General features: G+C 43.0%; 1 protein-coding gene across 1 annotated transcript; it reads right to left on the reverse strand.

The window, feature by feature from the left end:
* Positions 1-566: 566 nt before the first annotated feature.
* On the reverse strand, positions 567-8,216 carry LOC311509983 (uncharacterized protein). Its single transcript, XM_084575443.1, has 2 exons — positions 2,078-8,216; positions 567-1,970 (listed from the first exon to the last, which is right to left on the reverse strand). Exon 1 carries the CDS (start codon positions 8,075-8,077, stop codon positions 2,426-2,428), a length of 5,652 nt encoding a protein of 1,883 aa, XP_084431569.1. The 5' UTR covers positions 8,078-8,216; the 3' UTR covers positions 567-1,970; positions 2,078-2,425.
* Between the last annotated feature and the right edge of the window lie 11,165 nt (positions 8,217-19,381).

Raw genomic sequence — 19,381 nt, forward strand, 5'->3', positions numbered from 1 at the left:
CAGTTTTTTGACTAACTTTCTTCTCCCCTCCTCACTCTAGCTGATGATGTCATCCACTCTAGCACAAACATTCCGCGCAATACACACCCATTATAAACCCTGAAATTTGAGTAAAAACCTACACAACTCTGAGGCTTCATAGTTTAAAAACGGTAAAAGTTGTCGCTAAGTGAAGTGAATCTCTGAAGAGAAGGCAAGAGTACCTACGTTTTAAAGTTTAAATGAAGTCTCTCGGTTAAAGTATGCCAGAGCAGTTCATTGTTGAAAATGTCTGTTGAATTTATTTTTTTTTCGGGCTTCTCCATTCATTTCAATAGGGAAATTTGTCGCAGTTTTTTCGCGACTACGTCGCGAAAAAATCTTGTTTGAAAGAACTGTATAGAAGCACACCGAGTCCGATCGAGACGCACGTTTTGATGTATTTTGTGTCTGTGTGCAACGAACGGTATTTGAGTTGAAAGGTTTCGAAAATGCGTAGGAAAAAGTTTAATAATAATAATAATAACTAGACAATTCCCCTGCGGGAAATCGCGAGAGTGATGCAGTGGCCGCAGCAGTCTGCGATACCATGCTATATTGCTGTGATAGTACGATGCTACGATGCTACGATGATGCTACTATGCCAAGATGCTAAGATGCTAAGATGCTATGATACTAAGATGCTACAAAGCTAAGATACTATGTTGCTATGATGCTAAGATGCTACAATGCAATTATACTAAGATGCTATGATGCTAAGATACTACAATGCTAAGATGCTTTAATGATGCTACAATGCTATGATGCTAAGATGCTACAATGCCAATTTGCCACAATGCTATCATGCTACCATGCTACCATGCTATGATGCTAAGATGCTTTAATGATGCTACAATGCTATGATGCTAAGATGCTTTAATGATGCTACCATGCTATGATGCTAAGATGCTTTAATGATGCTACCATGCTATGATGCTATGATGCTACAATGCCAATTTGCTACAATGCTATCATGCTACCATACTATGATGCTAACATGCTTTCATGATGCTAAAATGCTATGATGCTAAGATGCTACAATGCCAATTCGCTACAATGCTATGATGCTACAATGCTAAGATGTTTAAATGATGCTTTAATGCTAAGATGCTAAAATGCTATAATATACCTTTAACTAAGCTGAAACTATAAGATAAGTGATAAAACAGCCATAAACAGACAGTTTGCAACAGAAATTAAGTTTATTTTTCAACAAAACAATCAAGGAACACGAAAACATCTGATGAGTCGGTAAAAAACGTTAATCTAACAAGAAACAAAGTTGTAAAAACACGGCCACCGAACCCATCACGAAACTAAAGATACAAAGGAAAAAAAAAAGTCCTCTGGACGTCTTCTTCCTGGATCTTGGGTCCTTGATCCTGGATTTAAAAGATCAATAAGTTAGAGGTTTCAAATCATCATGGAGACATTTGATCACAAACTTAATGAAATATTACTTCCCTTATTGTTGTTGTGTTGCTGTCTTCTGGACGTCTTCTTCCTAGATCTAGTTCACACAATTTAAACAAAAACAGACATAAGTTAAAGGTTCAAAACATTAAGTTAAAACATTTGATCAAAAAATGTGAAATATTACTTCCCTTATTGTTGTTGTGTTGCTGTCATCTGGACGTCTTTTTCCTAGATCTAGTTCACACAATTTAAACAAAAACAGACATAAGTTAAAGGTTCAAAACATTAAGTTAAAACATTTGATCAAAAAATGTGAAATATTACTTCCCTTATTGTTGTTGTGTTGCTGTCATCTGGGCGTCTTCTTCCTAGATCTAGTTCACACAATTTAAACAAAAACAGACATAAGTTAAAGGCTCAAAACATTAGTTAAAACATTTGATCAAAAAATGTGAAATATTACTTCCCTTTTTTTTGGTGTTGGTTTGCTGTCTCTACTGGAGAGAGATCAGCTGTGGTCCTCTTGATGTCTCCTTCTGTTGAACATGAATGACAGTAAAGACAGAACAGACAGACAGGAGAAGAGAAGGGAGGTTAGTTCAAATATTCAATGTGATTAATCATTTTAAAGAGAGATACTCACCTTTTGATGGACCTGGTTGACACGTAGATTGTCGACCTGTAACTTACATGATTTAATTTACAATACATGATTTACATTATTTAGGTTAGCTAATGTAATTTAAATAATTACATTAGCTAAGCTAATTACAAAATATTTAACATTATACATTGAAAGCCGTTCTCATCATCTCAATAGATGATGAGAACGGCTTGATAAGATAATGCTGACCCCTTTGTTACATTAATAAATATAAAAAAACACTACATCAATACATGATTCAACTATTTCCAGCCAACACATGCCATTACAACATCATGATTAAAGTCACACTTACTTTTCTATGGACCATGTGTTGGCTGGAGAGACTTAGTCAGTCAAAATACAATAGACTGGACTGTGGTAACTGTAATAAGTTTGGAGAACACCTGATTGAAGACATTTATCAGGATGTGAAATATAAATGTGATCAATCAGAGTGTTCTTCTCAGTGGTGGATTCACTAATTAGTTGAGTGTAACCTCTGGCCTGAAACAAGTCTTTTATACTTTTTTTGCCTTTACTGAGGAGATCCTCATTAAAGTCGCCACAAACAATGATGGGCTGGTGATTTATCACGTCCAATGAGTCTAAGAGGTTTCTCAAGTTTTGTAAGAACATAGACCATCGGAAATTTGGTGGTTTGTAAACAGTCGCTAAAAGTAGTTTGACTGGAGCCTCAATTTTGATGACAACAAACTCCAAATCAGTGACCTGGTGCATGTACCTGCGAGGCTCTGCTTGCACGTTGCCTCTACAGTACACTGCAACTCCACCTCCATCTTTTCGAGCCATGTCCACACAGCTGTTGTAAGACAGCAACCTACTGCGTGTGAACATGGTGTATCCCTCCAGGTCGAAAATTGGGGATACAGAGGACCCTGACAAATGTGTCTCTGTGAGGCACAGCACGTCTGCTAGTTGCAGTTCGTGATGAGCCTTCAGGTCTGAAATGTGGGACGGAAGTCCCTGAGTATTGTGGTGGATGATTGTCAAGGTCTTTGGAGTTTGTTCCATCAATCTATAAAATGCTAACAATGGTCGACAGCTCTGGAAAGAGGCTTGAGGCATACTTTCCAGAGCTGTCTTGATTTCGGGGTCAGCATATATCTTTTTCTCGTCGAAGTCACAGATAGTGAGACCTCCCAGCGAAGTTGTGCGGCTGAGCGCTACATAAGCCATGCCCGGTTCAAACACGCGCTTCAGACACACAACCGCTGACGCCATCGTCATACCTTGAACTTTGTGGGCCGTACACGCAAAAGCCAACTTCATGGGGAACTGGCGCCGAATGACCCCTTTTGTGTTACTCAGGCTCTCCTCAGATCTTTCAATGTAGGCCAGATTGTCTGAGGGACCCAAGATCTTTTTGCGGAATCTCTGTCCTGCTGTGGGATTGTCCAGCTCGAGTCCAATTAACTTAACAGACTTTGGCTCGCTGTCCGTCATTACAATGTGCGAGATGGTTCCGAATGTTCCATTAACAATTCCGTCCTCCACGTCGAGATTCCTGGTCAACATAACGCGTACTCCTGGAGCAGCCACTATGTTGTCAGGCAAATCTCGCTTGGTGCCGTTAACGTTCGACACTATCGTCATGCAGCCGGTCGTAGGCATTTTCCTATAATCCCGAGCTGCGATGTCGATAGCGTCGTCGTGGAGGGAGGCTACAGTACCAGAGTTGTGACGGTCAACTTCTTTGTTGGTAGCAAAAATGTGTAGCCTATCTACTGGACAATCTTTGACGTCAGCCACTGCCTGTGTGAGCAACTCTCTGTCCTCATCACTCAAAGGATCCAGCTTTTGCTTCACTCTGAGGCGGTTCAAGAGTTCAGCAAAAGCTCGATCGTCCTTCTGTCGCATGATCTCTGTAAGGATGACCATCTTGAAGTGATCCTTCCAGAGATCAAACTCAGTCTCCTCATACACACACAGTGGCTTGGCTCTGCCTAAAGGCGGCAGTTGGTAAAAGTCACCAACAGCGAGGACAGAAATCCCCCCGAACGGCTTCCTGTTTCCTCGGATCTGTTGAAAACGCCAGTTGACGTAAGCAAACAGCTCCTTGGAAACCATGGAGACCTCATCGATGATGAGAATCTCCGCGTTGGAAAGTGTCGCTCGGACCTCATCCAGGGCGTTGCCGAGACCTTGATACGGTGCCTTCAAGGACCTCGGCAGTTTGAGCAGTGAGTGCAACGTGACGCCTGAAATGTTGAAGGCTGCTGTGCCAGTGAAGGCAGTCAGCAGCACTGCAGGCTGCGTCATGTCTGCTTGGTCCCTGAATCTGGGGAGCTCACGCAGAATCCTCGTTGCCTCCTGGTGAACGCACTTGATTACGTGCGATTTACCACAGCCAGCTCCCCCTGTCAAAAAGTAATAAAACGGCTCTACATCGCGGCCCCACACCAGCTCAAAGCACCACTGACGAATGCTGTAGAAGATAGAAGCCTGCGTTTCGTTCAGACTTTGATACATTTTTCTAACAAAGTCTGGACTCAACTGCGGCGCTTCTATCCTCGGCATGGAGCTCCCCCTATCTCTAGTGACCTGAAACTCTGGGACCTCTCCTGGGTCTTCGTGCTCGGCAGGTTGTCGCTCTGCAAGACACTCTAACCGTTCAGCTTCTACTTCAGGCGCAAAACAGTTCCACTCATTAACTATAGGGCCCAGCACCTGATACTGTTCTAACGCTTCGTCGATCCTTTTACCCTGACCTTCGTAGCGTTTTTTGTTACGGGTTACGAGATCTCTAACACTCATACCCGGGATCTCGCCACACGTATAAAACTGCTCATAAGTGGGGTTAGCTTCATCTCTCAGGTCGTCATCAGATCGGTGTGGGAGATAAAGTTTGAGCAGTCGTCTATAAAACTTCTCAGGAGCTTTCTTCTCTGAGAACCGAGGAAATCTGATAATTGCCGGCTTTCCAGCAGTTCTTTTCTGAATAAAGCCCATTTCATTCAGGAGGGGGATGGCGCTTTTACTTTTAGTTTGCTCACCGTACAGCACCCTGTACTCTGACGCAAACTCGGCCATGCACATACGCGCAAACTCAGCACCGCGAGGTCTGTTGACGTATTTTTCTGGCAGGCCGGACATCCACACCTCCTCTGAACCCGGTTCCATCTGTTGGAGTCTACCGATAGGGTGACTCATCCTCAGACCGTCCTCGTCGGTCTGAAGGAACACCACGGTCCGGGAGCACCTCTTCAGCCGTAAGCTGCAGGTGCGAGCAACAGCCTCTTGAGCGCTGACTTCCCTATGTTTAGCATAGGCCTGCATGATCTGCTTCATTTCGTCACGCTCGTTAACATTGGACTGTTTAACATTTCCGATGACGTTCTTAAGGAATTGCGTCATCTCGTGCTCCGGCTTGGACACGTAGGACATCATGTACATTATGCAGCTATAATCGTCCACAACGTACTGAATGTCCATGTTGGCGTTCCAGGCTCGGAGCAGGTCTGGGTTATAGGCGTTAACCCAGCAATCGTTTGGATGCCGCTTCAGGATCACGACATGGCTGCTCGCCAGGCGGTGGACAAGGGCTCGGTATTCCGTGTACGTCAAGCCGCACTGGTCGAGCAAGTCTGTCAAACTACTGAATGAAGCGTTTGCATCCAAGAGCAAGTCTCTAACTTGCTGAAGTTTGACTTTGGCTTCCTTTCGCTTCTTAGCGAGTGCCCGCTTCTGCTCCAGTATTCTGGCGACCTCATCTTGGTTCTGGTCTTGATCTAAAGGTTTTGAGGTGCCAGCACTAATGGGGGGTCTAGTGATGAATGTATCATCCATGGGCTGCTTCGGGAAGCCAAACCTACAGGCAACGTTGCCTTTTTTGCAGGACTTGGAATGTTTCCTGCTGTGAACCTGAACCTCTGAGACAATTCTGTGGAGCTCCAGGTCTGTCTCAGGATCAGGCATCTTGCATGTTATGTACCTATCTATGAAAGCCGCGACCTTCTGGTCGGACTCTTCTTCAAATTTAGGTGCATTTTTAATCCAAATTAGCATGTGGATGTGGGGACTTCCTCTAGCCTGGAACTCAACCCTATAAAAATAATCCTCCACCTCGCCAATGGGCTGCGCTGGTGAGAGGAGAAGGTTGGTCATCAGAGCGTCGACTCTCTTTTCAAACATGCGCATTACTGTGACCGGATTGCTCCGCAGAATGTCGCACTTTGATTTCCAGTCGAGCTCTGAAAAGTCCCCGTGTTCTCCCTGCTGAGCTTTGATGACCTCTATGACCTCAGGCCATCTCATCTCAGCAGCCGAGAACGTGACAAAAAATGTGGGTTTGCCTATTTGTCGCACCATGGCGTGGACGTCTTTCAGAGTCTTGGTCCAATAGGCTGGAGTGCCTCTGAGAGGCTGCATGAAGCGAGTTGCATCTTGGCTCATAATGAGCCGCTGCACCTCGTCTTGGTCCAGGAGCATGAGGTTGTTAATACGACGGCCGTCTCTAGCTCTGGACTTTCCTTTGCGCATCTGAATTGACATGCTGTTTGTCGCCAGGTGGGTTTCTGTGACAAACTGCGCAAAGAAAAGGTAGCTTTGGTCGCTAGCGAAACGTGTATCGACAGCAAACAACCTGCAGTTAAAATACATGCTAGGTGACAGGGAGAAGGTTCTGGGTTCATCCAGTGTGTTCTCTCCTGTCGGGAATTGCACAGGGAAAGCCATGGCTTCAAGCTTTGGTATGGTGAAGAAGCCTACTGGTCTGTTGCCCTGGGCGGGGGCAATGCTAAATATTCCATCACCATACGAAAGACTCTCCTGTGCAATGTCAGGCGGCTGCATACACGTGTCCAGAGTCAGGCCAGGCCTCAGCTCCTCCTGTTCGTCGTCAGCTCCCTGAGGCTGCTGACTTCTACTAGAGTCTGGGTCGTTCTGACTAGAAAAAACTTCCTCTAAGTCTTTGTCCATGTCTGGGTCTGGCTGCTGCCTTTGTGGTTGGTCTGGGTCGTTTTTCCTATTAAAGACCTCCTCGAGGTCCACGTCTGCCTCAATGTCTCCCTGATGCTGCTCTGACTGAGCAGCATCAGCAACATTGAGTTGTGAGTCGTCATCGTCGACTGACTCATCAAAAACAACACTATCGTCTATGGATACATCCTGATACTCAGAATGTATCCTTTTAAGTGTGGCGAGACTAGCTAATACATTTCTCATATTAACAGTATAAAAGTGCTGGTAGCCCTTGTAGTTAATGCGCCTCTTTAATTTAACCTGAAGTAGTTGTGACTCAGATCTGGGTCTTGGGAGACTGTTGACTGTTGCTTCCACCTCTGATGGAACACAGACAACAGCTCCATGGACTGCTTTTTGTTGTCCTTTCGGCAGAGCGACAACCTTAGCAAAAGGCAGTATTTTAGCAATTAGCTGCCTCTCGAGCACGTTGAGCCTCGCTAACTCTGGGGGGATGGGCGACAACTCTAAGTTGTTCGCCGTCGCAACCGGTGGCATCCGTCCTCTCTTCAAGTGGCTGTCACACGTGTGACAGATCCACTCTTTTAGTCGCTCGTGTGTAACAGAGCAATGTGCAGCGCAGTCGTTGTCACAAAAGTGGACATAGTTTCCTGTTAAACAGGATGCTGCCACTGCAGGTTTTTGTCTATATTTTTCTCTTTTGCACAATCTGACCTGATTAGGAAACATTGCTCTGTTACACACGGTGCAGACATACGTCGGCCCGTGTCGAATAGTTTCACGAAACACTGTGATGGCGGCTTCCATCACAGGATTTATTAACGGCTGCGGTTGGGGGGGGTTATAGGGCACGATCCTTCTATATTTTTGTTTGATCCTTAATGCGTTTTGCATCTTGTTAAAGATGCAAAAAGTAGCATTTGTTGCGAGTTTAGTTACTCTGCGTTGGATACAGCGTAACCTAAACTCAGGATCATTGTGATACCTTCTATTTAAACTTTCTTTTTTCTTTTGTCTAAGTCTAAGATTAGATTTGTACCTAGTTAACATGTACATTTTCTTTTTGGTACAAAAATCAGGATCTGCCCTATATTTCTGTTTAATGTAATTTTTGTGCCTACTCTGAAAGGCAGGATCCTCCTTATACTTTTCTTTAATATAATTTTTTTGCCTAGTTTGAAAGGCAGGGTCTGCCTTATACTTTTCTTTAATATATTTTTTTTGCCTAGTTTGAAAGGCAGGGTCTGCCTTATACTTTTCTTTAATATATTTTTTTTGCCTAGTTTGAAAGGCAGGATCCTCCTTATACTTTTCTTTAATATAATTTTTTTGCCTAGTTTGAAAGGCAGGGTCTGCCTTATACTTTTCTTTAATATATTTTTTTTGCCTAGTTTGAAAGGCAGGGTCTGCCTTATACTTTTCTTTAATATATTTTTTTTGCCTAGTTTGAAAGGCAGGGTCTGCCTTATACTTTTCTTTAATATATTTTTTTTGCCTAGTTTGAAAGGCAGGGTCTGCCTTATACTTTTCTTTAATATATTTTTTTTGCCTAGTTTGAAAGGCAGGGTCTGCCTTATACTTTTCTTTAATATATTTTTTTTGCCTAGTTTGAAAGGCAGGATCCATGTTATATTTCTCTGTAAAAATTTTTTTCTTCCTGCTCTGGAAAGCAGGATCGGCCCTGTATTTGTCTGTATAATGTTTTTTTCTACTGCTCCGGAATGTTGGGTCTTCCTTATATTTTTGATTAAGTTTTATTTTTTTTGTATTTTTAACTTTTGAATAATAATTTCTGAAAGACAGTAACCGTTGTTTCCTATGATTACTGTCTTGGGAATGTTTTATTTTGTTTGCTTCTATTTTTTTAATTCCAAATTCCGGGCAGTTGTCATACCTATTTTTTTCATTAATGTTTTTTTCACATTTGATAACATGGCTGTCACTTTCCCTCCTTTTAACTTTTTGTCTTCGTTGTTTACCTAATTTACCTAGTTTTATGACTGGAGGGAGAGCTGTCCTGGAGACTTCTAAATCTACTTCTACCGTCGGTTGTTGAAGACCTTCACTGGAACCGACGGCTTCAAATGACACAGGCACAAGCTCATAGCTGGCAGAAGGTCCACGATCAGCAAAGAGGTTGTGCAGGTGTTCAGCCAGGTCACTGATTTCAGTGAAGGTCTTCATGATTGCAGTTCCGTTGAATTTTGGAAAACCTGCCGAATCTCTGGTGTGTGAATCAAACACACCATACGTCCCTGTTTGGGTACGGAACACTGCAATGCATTCTGGATTTACTATGATAAACGCATGCCTCACATCTCCTGACAGACACTGCAGCTCTTCAGCAAGGGAAATTAAGTTGCCGTTTCCGTCGCTGGAGGCTTTGACGGTTCCACATTTAACTTCGCACATGTGGACATCGTACATTGCAGTGTCTGTCAGGACTTGTTTAGGCATTTTCTCGACGGTGAGATGATCATTTTCATACCTGTGCTCCAGGATCAGCTGTTGTTTCACTCCTACGTAGAGTGAATCTCCCTGAGCCAGCACTCTATCGAGGGTAGCTGTGTTAAAGCTACAACCCTCATTCTCGAAAGCGAGAAAAGTCAGGGACATGCAGGTACACTGACTGTTCCTAGAGAACTTACTGTACCTCCTGTCCCTCTGACTATGACTAGCCCTAACAGTGACAGCCTGACCCCCACTTACCTGAGTACCTACCTTTATGCTTGCCTGTAAAGATGTTCAATGGTTAATTATTAGTAGGTTAGTCATAATTAATTTTATTAGTCTATTAGTATTAAAATACTATTAATTACTACACATTATTAGTATCAGTATTATTATAGTTAGCTTTATTATTATTACTAGTATTAATAGCAGAAGTAGTAATGAATCAAGTTACATTGTTGTAGAACATCAATTCCAGCAAGTTTTTCAGATCAACTAAACATCTATAAAAAGCTGACACAATCTTACACACATATCATGAGCACACTTGACTAGAACACATTACTGGTATTCTGATCATTATTAATATCTTGGTAAGTTTACCAAGATATTAATAATGATCAAAAAACAAATTAAATCTCTCCTTCATTTCCTCAAGTTTTTTTTATACATTACAGTTTAAAGGAAATTACACTCTCCCTCAAACAAACACTTTATTGAGCCCACGATAAACCAGAAGGTAAATGTTCTTACCTCATTAGCAGAGGAGGTGGACAGTCCGTCGTCGATGATCCAGGGCCAGGAAGTTGATGAGGGGAACGGTGTCCGGGTCTGTGACAAGTCATAAGACCAGTATTAGAACAAGCACTAAGTTGTTACGAGAAAAGTTTTCTAAATGTCTGTGACAAGTCATAAGACCAGTATTAGAACAAGCACTAAGTTGTTACGAGAAAAGTTTTCTAAATGTATTTTTATTACTCACTTTCTCTGCATTTATGAACTGCAGAGGAAGATGAACCAGGTTAATGTAGTTACAGCTGAATTTACAGTAAACGTTGTGTGTGTGTCAGTTGTGGATTAAATACCTTAGCTGGGCGAGGAGAGGAGCGGGCCACAGCGGTGAGGGAAAGGGAAGGTCCAGCCGGGGAAGGTGTCTGGATCCTGGCCACCTGAGAACAAATCATAACAAGAATTCAGTAGAATGAAGACTTTGATGACATCATCAACTTTATTCAATAGGAATAATATGTACCTTGGCCACCGGTGAACAGGTGGGGGTCTCCGGAGATCCCAGACTGCAGGCCAACCTGGTAGGAGGGGATCCAACCAGCTGTTGACACATGAGAATAGACATGTTAAAATTCACTCAGTGAACACACTGTGTGTTCTGTGTCACATTGTGTGTGTTGTGGCAGATAAAAACGTACATTAGTCACTGTAGTCTGGGGGCGGGGGGTCCTGCGTCGTCTGGCTGCTGCTGGGGAGGCCACCTGCACAGTCAGATAGAACATAGCAACAGTAACTGTAGGGAACAAGGAGAAACTTTACAGCTGAGAAGAATCAGACAACTTACCTTCTTCCGCGCTGGAGGAGACGGGGGGTCCACGACACCAGACAGCTGAGAAGGAGACACTTCCTCCACAGCACGAAGAAGCGTGCTGCTGAACCAAACAGGGTTCAGTGGGAGGAAGGACTCCTTCTCCTGCTGCTGAGTCGCGCTGGCCGGGGAGGGAACCTGGAAAAGTTCACATCACATTTGATTAAATAGGTGCTTTTTAAGACTGTGAACCCGATCTCCAACATGTTCACAAACACATGTAAACACACATGATGATACAACAGTAAAACTTTACTAACCTTGCTGCTCTGACCAACGACCTTCCAACGGAAGGGGTCAGAAGCCAGCGGAGCACGTACCTCTCCCCTCACAACCAGCTTAGGAGAAACCTTCCTAAGTGGCTGTGGAGGAGTAGGAGACACCGGGGGGGGAGGTGGTGTCTCCAGGTACCGCTCCGTCGCGGACCACAGCAGGCTGGTCAGGATGGCCATCCCCTCACGGTCGCTCAGGTGAACCTGCACACATGAACACAAACCCACAAAGACACATACAAAGTTCAGGTATAGAACAGTAGCTCGTGTTGAATGTTTCATATCAACACACAAGACATTATAACAAATTTGACTTTTTCTATCACACATTGATTTTCTACTTACGCCGTCTCTGCTCCAGAGCTCCAGGCGCGTCAGGGGGAAGTACTCCGCCGCAGAGAAGAACCTCACACCTGAAAATACACAAAAGAAAACAACAAGCAATTACAACATGTACCATGAATCACAGACACTTTTAAGTTCTTTTTCCTTGTTTTTATTGACATGATAATTTGTACACACCCATACGAGCCGACACGCGGTGGTACTCCTGGCGAAGAAGGTCCTGGTACGTCTGGTCCTCCGTCAGGCGGGGGGGGAAGTCCACCACAAAGACCTGTAATAAAGCAAAATTTTCCAAAACAAAACATGTTCGCTACCAATTGACATTTTCTTTCAAAATCACACACGTTACAATAAATACACATTAATTTTTTTAAATCTCTTTTTTTAAATCTCATACGTTTAAGCAGAGTCAATGAACTTCGAGTCTTGTTAAACTACTACAAATACAGGACAAGTGAGACATGAAATTAAACTTACCTCTGGCCAACGGCTCCTCACCGCAGTGAGGAAACGGGCGTAGTCGACGGCCGCCTCCTCGATGGTCCTGCTGGCTGTCAGGTTGTTACTAGGAGCAAGAACACAAACAGCATCAGGTGAGAGAGGTACATTAGCATTAAGGACCTCAGTCCGCAACTGAGCGGCATGGGCCCCAGGGGTCGACATGATACCGAACGAATACTTAGTGTCTGGCATCACGGCGAATCCGTCGGCGATGGAGCGCAGGTGGGAGTCCCCGACAATCAGAATGAACTGTAACAACCAAGAAAATGTAATTAGCATGAAAATCATTAATCCCTCTAAACATCAATCACTTTCTTCATAAAGTGGCTAATAATATCACCTTCTTGTCAGGAGACTCCGGTGGGATGACCAACTTGTGGCTCCGTCCAGTGAGCGACGAAGTTGGCCACCGCAGGACCCGATGGCGGTAGCCGGTACCGCGGCCTGTTTAGTAAACGACAAAACACATCACGAGATAACGGTGTTACTGAATTGAAAACAAACCAGGAAATGTCAACAATCATTTGTTAATATGAGTACAACAGGACAGAAAAAAACAGTTTAGAAAGTTAAATACTGATGCTGAATTAATTTATTGATCATTGAGAGATACTCACGAGCACGAACGGGGGGACGAGCTTGAGAGCAGGGTCGGTGGGAAGGCTCCTCTCCGGCCGGGGGGGACGTCTGATGAAACATTAAGACCAAACACATACAGAACTCAGCAGTTAAGGAGAAAACAATAGATGTAACATTTCTAGAGCCATTTTCACGCAGACAGATGTCATTGTGGCACAGAAGCTTATCTACTGTGTAAATACCTCCAGGGGGGAAGGGGTGGACCTCAGCTCCTCCAGGTCGAGCCTCCTCCAGCGCTGCTTCACCGCCATGGAACGTCTGGACTTCCTAGGCATCCTGCTGACAAAAAATAGACAGAAAAAAAAAACAAGACAAAATACTTTTCAAAGTTTAACAGGCTATCAAACCTATCAAACTAACCTAAACCCTAGCCTTTACCTAAACTCTAACTACCTAATGTAAAATAATCTAATCTAAGACAAATTAATGTAATATGTTATATTTAAATTAAATCTGTGTAGATGAAGGTGTGGTGAATGTATGTGTGTGGGTGAGGTGGCGATACTACTCTGCGATGGTTGAGGGCGATGAATCAACTCTCAGCTGTCGAAGCACAGGAACCTTTTAATCCTATCAAAGACAATGCAAAAAAATTGAAATGTCTTTCAATTGTTATAAGTAAGTGTAAGCAACAAGCTAATAACAAAGCAAACACATGTTAAACATCTGTAGTTGTCATAAAGTGTGTGTTTTTGGGCACAATATTTCTATATTATAATAACTATGGATGATAATTATACTACTATATTAATTTATTTTAAACAGTATCATATTATAAGTTTTTTTTTTTCATAAAAACAAATAATTACTATGACAAATAGATATTCCACACAAGCAAAGATAACATCAACTTCAGCAAATGTACAGGATTGTATCAACATCTGAATGAACATTTATTACCAAAAGTAAAAAAAAATAGTCTTGTATCAAAATGCTTTTCTATTTAATGAAGGTATGATGTAAAAGTGTTTAACATATTAGCCTAGCTATTTTAACCAAGCTCTATCTACAGCCAGTTAGCCCCGTTAGCTTTTCATTAGCATAATGGCTGCCGTTCGCGCCACAGCCAGTTAGCTTTGTAGGCTTTTCATTAACACAATAGCGGCCCTTCGGGCCTTTACCGGAGCTCCGTCTACAGCCAGTGAGCTTCGTTAGCCCTTCATTAGCATAATGGCGGCGGTACAGGCCGCTAGCTTAGCTCTGTCTATAGCCAGTTAGCTCCGTTAGCTTTTTAGCTCGGTTTAATGTTCTTGTATTGAAACAAACCAACCGTAAAATCACCAGAAAGTAATATTTAGCTTTAATAATCTCTCTTTTGATAAAGATATATACATATTACCACAGTTAGAGCTGTTTGCTTTTGTCTTTGTTTAATGTTTTATATAGAAAAGGCACAGTCACTTTTACCGAGCTTTTACCGCGGCTTAATATTCTTTAATATAAACACACCGAACATAAATAATTAAATACATTTACAGAATAACGACAGAACAATATCTAGCTTCAATAATATCACTTTTCTTTAACAATTTAATAAAATATTTGTTATCTAAAGAGGAATGAAACGTACACTTACCTCTGCCGAGAAGAAAGGGGAGGAGCAGAATCAGACGAGGGTATTTAACTCCGTAGTAACGGACCTGACCAATCAGAGTCCTCCCCGTGAACACGTCATTGCTACTGTCCAATCAGATGGATGAATTTTTCGCGGGCTTCACAGATTCACAGACACGCACACACATATGCGCGTTCACGATCTCTCTGTCTCTCTCATGGACACAGGTTAGATTCCTGAGCTACGCTATGATCCTGTTATAGATAGATGTGTGTGTGTGTGTGTGTGTGTAAATGTATGCATGTAAATATATATATATACATATTTAGTGTATATATATATATATAAGTATATATACTATTTATTTTAACTCACACTATCCTTTTTTTAAAATTATATCATTAAAGCAAAGGATTATTGTAGCATCATATCATCATATCATCTTAGCATCGCAGTATCAAATCGTTATATCATAGCATCATATCATATCACAGACTGCTGTGGCCACTGCATCACTCTCGCGAATTCCCACGGCTAATTCGTGTTTAACTCCCGCGGGTCCGCGGTTAAATCCCGGTTAGCTAGCGGTTAGTTAGCGGTTAGCTCGAGGCTAACTCCGCGGTTGAGTCCGCGGCGTTAAGGTAGCGGCTAGCTAGCTCCGTTAGCTCCGCTAGCTTGCTAACATACATGAGCTATGCTGGAAGGCTAGTCGTCGGCTAAATCACTGGGCGGCTAGTCGTTAGCGTCTGTTAGCAGTTTAGCTATTCACTGACCTAATAAGATGAAGGAAACGGGTCAGGGATGTTGTGTCAGGAGTTTCAGCAAAGCAGCCAGATATAATTTGTGTTTAAAATAAAGGAAAAGGTCAAACATGAAGTTGTCATTCAGTCAATGAGAAGAGCTATAGCTAAGAGGCCCAGCAGCTGTGTGAAAGGGGGGTTTTAATGTTTTGGCAGATCATGTTTTCCACTGAGAGCTCTTTTCCCGCCTCTCGTCCCCAGCAGCTGCGTGTGTGAACGTGTGTAAGCTGGTTGGGGTCTGGTTGTCATGGCTACCAGGGTCAACTGCTCCTGTTAGAATGTCAGTTGGAAGACGGGGAAAGAGAGAGAAAATGCTGAAAAATCGCCTCGAACAGGAAGGACTTGTGGCCAAACCGTATTTCCAATCATTGAACCGACTTAACTTTGGGCATCTTGAGGCTTTCCTGAACGTCTAGATGTGTAATTTGTAGGTAAAATGAAGAAATGTGACCTATTCAAAGCGATTCAAAGAAAGGTTACGTCTGCTTTCCTCCAGAAATTTCCCTGCCTTTTTAACATGGCAGTCTATGGAGCTGTGGATGGGTGTTGCTGGCGCATCTTTGTGTCTGACGCCAAAACTATAAGACTTACAGCTTTAGCAGACGAATTTGAGTGAGAAGACACATTTTCCTACGTTTCTATGTATAAATTATGTCTGTCGTGTGAAATTTGTGGCCACGGGAGCAGTTTCTGTGCAGTTTTTTGACTAACTTTCTTCTCCCCTCCTCACTCTAGCTGATGATGTCATCCACTCTAGCACAAACATTCCGCGCAATACACACCCATTATAAACCCTGAAATTTGAGTAAAAACCTACACAACTCTGAGGCTTCATAGTTTAAAAACGGTAAAAGTTGTCGCTAAGTGAAGTGAATCTCTGAAGAGAAGGCAAGAGTACCTACGTTTTAAAGTTTAAATGAAGTCTCTCGGTTAAAGTATGCCAGAGCAGTTCATTGTTGAAAATGTCTGTTGAATTATTTTTTTTTTCGGGCTTCTCCATTCATTTCAATTGGGAAATTTGTCGCAGTTTTTTCGCGACTACGTCGCGAAAAAATCTTGTTTGAAAGAACTGTATAGAAGCACACCGAGTCCGATCGAGACGCACGTTTTGATGTATTTTGTGTCTGTGTGCGACGAACGGTATTTGAGTTGAAAGGTTTCGAAAATGCGTAGGAAAAAGTTTAATAATAATAATAATAATAATAATAATAAGAAGAAAAACGTAGTGAAGAACAATAGTTTGCAGTGCTTCGCACTGCAAACTATTGACTCCCATAGCTTTGCTATGAGGGTCAATAGTTTGCATTGCGTAGCACTGCATCACTAATAATAATAATTAAAGCTGCAAGCAGCATTGAGGTGGCCAAGCAGGAAGTTCAGCAGTGCAGATTTGCCATGTAACTCAATGCAGTCGCATCAGACATAAAGCATTAAGCAGTCACAGCAGGTTTCAAGCCAAAAAAGCCAGGATCGGTTGAGATATAAGGTCACTTCCTGTTTGGCGAATGCTTTTGCCAGTTGTTCCAGAAAGCAAATACATTGATAAGGCATGGTCCGAAGATGTCCTGTTCCAATTTTGGTGAAGATCAGATGAAATTTGTGACCTGTGAAAATGTTTTGATGTTTCTGATTAAATCCAATATGGCGGCCGAATCAATTACGATGACATCACAAGTTGACCTGGGTCGGCCTAAGTACGTCTAACAGCATTACCAGACACCATTAGTACATTTGAATTCCAAACACATCAACAGCTACAGGCCAAAATGCATGGTTGCTAATTGCAGCGCCCCCTAGAGGTCAAAGGTCGCCAAAATTTCTTGAGCGTTCCCCTGATTGGGTCCTGAGTCCATGCACCGAGTTTGGCTTTGATACATGCAAGGGCTGCTGAGATATGAGCTCACTTCCTGTTAGGGGCTTCGCCGCAAATTTCGATTGGCTGTTACGGGAGAACGGTTTTAGTTCCGAAGACAAAAAGTACTGCGTTAATGAAGCTTGGTCCGTAGATGACGTGTGTGAAGTTTGGTGTCGATGGGACAAAATTTGTGACCTGTGAAAACTTTGAAGTGTTTTCGATAAAATCCAAAATGGCGGAAATTCTAAAGGGGCGAAATTAACATCATAGGTATCGTCGATCTCGGCATGATCCAAGGAGTCCAACAGCACCAGGTTTTTGAATATCAGGCATACGGGTCAAAAGTTATAAGCAAAAACGCAATTTTGCTAATTACATCGCCCCCTAGTGGCCGAATGACACCAAATTTTTATTGCGCACTTCTAGTGGGGTGTCGAAGCGTGTGACTGAGTTTGGTCTTCGGAAGTCAAAGCGTCGCCGAGATATGAGAAAACTTCCTGTTTGGCGGCGTCGCCGCCGACTGCGATTGGCTAACGCGAAAAGTTGGCATGAACTGTCACCGGGGCAACCCACGGTATGTGCGGATATCGCAATTTCATTTCAAATAAAAACGCATCAAGAGATATGAGCAAAAACAATGTTTTGCTAATTATAGCGGCCCCTAGTGGAGAAATGACACCAGATTTTTATCGTGCACTTGGGACAGAGTCTGGAAGCGTGGTACCAAATTTGGTTTCATTGCACCAAAGCGTTGCCGAGATATGGGCTCAAATGGAAAACGGCGCCTTCTCCGCCGATTTTGATTGGCTGTTACGGCCAAACGGTTTCGAATCTGAAGATTCCTTCTGATAACTTTTGTGCGCATTGGTCAGAAGACGGTGTGTGCCAATTTTCGTGAGAATCGGACAAAATTTGTGACCGCTGAAACTTTTTTCGTGTTTTTGATGAAATCCAAAATGGCGGAAAATCCATCATGACGGAAATTGACGCCATATGGTGCGTTGAACTCGGCGTGGTCCAAGGATGCCGAGGATACCTTGTTTTCAAAAATCGGACATACGGTTCAAAAGTTACATGCACAAATGTACTTCAAACTTTGACCCGTTGGTGGCGCTAGAGCGTGGTTAGTGCTTACATGAAACTCAGTCAAAGTAAAGTTGAGACTGTCCTTAAGCTGTGTGCAAAATTTCACAACTTTTTACCATACGGTTCTATGGGCTGCCATAGACTCCCATGGCGGAATAATAATAATTAAAGCTGCAAGCAGCATTGAGGTGGCCAAGCAGAAAGTTCAGCAGTGCAGATTTGCCATGTAACTCAATGCAGTCGCATCAGACATAAAGCATTAAGCAGTCACAGCAGGTTTCGAGCCAAAAAACCAAGGATCGGTTGAGATATAAGGTCACTTCCTGTTTGGCGAATGCTTTTGCCAGTTGTTCCAGAAAGCAAATACATTGATAAGGCATGGTCCGAAGATGGCCTGTTCCAATTGTGGTGAAGATCAGATGAAATTTGTGACCTGTGAAAATGTTTTGATGTTTCTGATTAAATCCAATATGGCGGCCGAATCAATTACGATGACATCACAAGTTGACGTGGGTCGGCCTAATGACGTCTAACAGTATAACCAGACACCATTAGTACATTTTAATTCCAAAGACATCAACAGCTACAGGCCAAAATGCATGGTTGCTAATTGCAGCGCCCCCTAGAGGTCATAGGTCGCCAAAATTTATTGAGCGTTCCCCTGATCGGGTCCTGAGTCCATGCACCGAGTTTGGCTTTGATACACGCAAGGGCTGCTGAGATATGAGCTCACTTCCTGTTAGGGGCTTCGCCGCAAATTTCGATTGGCTGTTACGGGAGAACGGTTTTAGTTCCGAAGACAAAAAGTAACGCATTAATGAAGCACGGTCCGTAGATGACGTGTGTGAAGTTTGGTGTCGATCGGACAAAAGTTGTGACCCGTGAAAACTTTGAAGTGTTTTCGATAAAATCCAAAATGGCGGAAATTCCAATGGGGCGAAATTAACATCATAGGTATCGTCGATCTCGGCATGATCCAAGGAGTCCAACAGTACCAAGTTTTTGAATATCAGGCATACGGGTCAAAAGTTATAAGCGAAAACGCAATTTTGCTAATTACATCGCCCCCTAGTGGCCGAATGACACCAAATTTTCATTGCGCACTTCTAGGGGAGTGTCGAAGCGTGTGACCGAGTTTGGTCTTCGGAAGTCAAAGCGTCGCCGAGATATAAGAAAACTTCCTGTTTGGCGGCGTTGCCGCCGACTGCGATTGGCTAACGCGAAAAGTCGGCATGAACTGTCACTGGGGCAACCCACGG

The sequence above is a fragment of the Chelon labrosus genome, assembly GCF_963514085.1.
Source record: "Chelon labrosus genome assembly, contig: SCAFFOLD_173, whole genome shotgun sequence".
Classification (NCBI taxonomy): domain Eukaryota; kingdom Metazoa; phylum Chordata; class Actinopteri; order Mugiliformes; family Mugilidae; genus Chelon; species Chelon labrosus.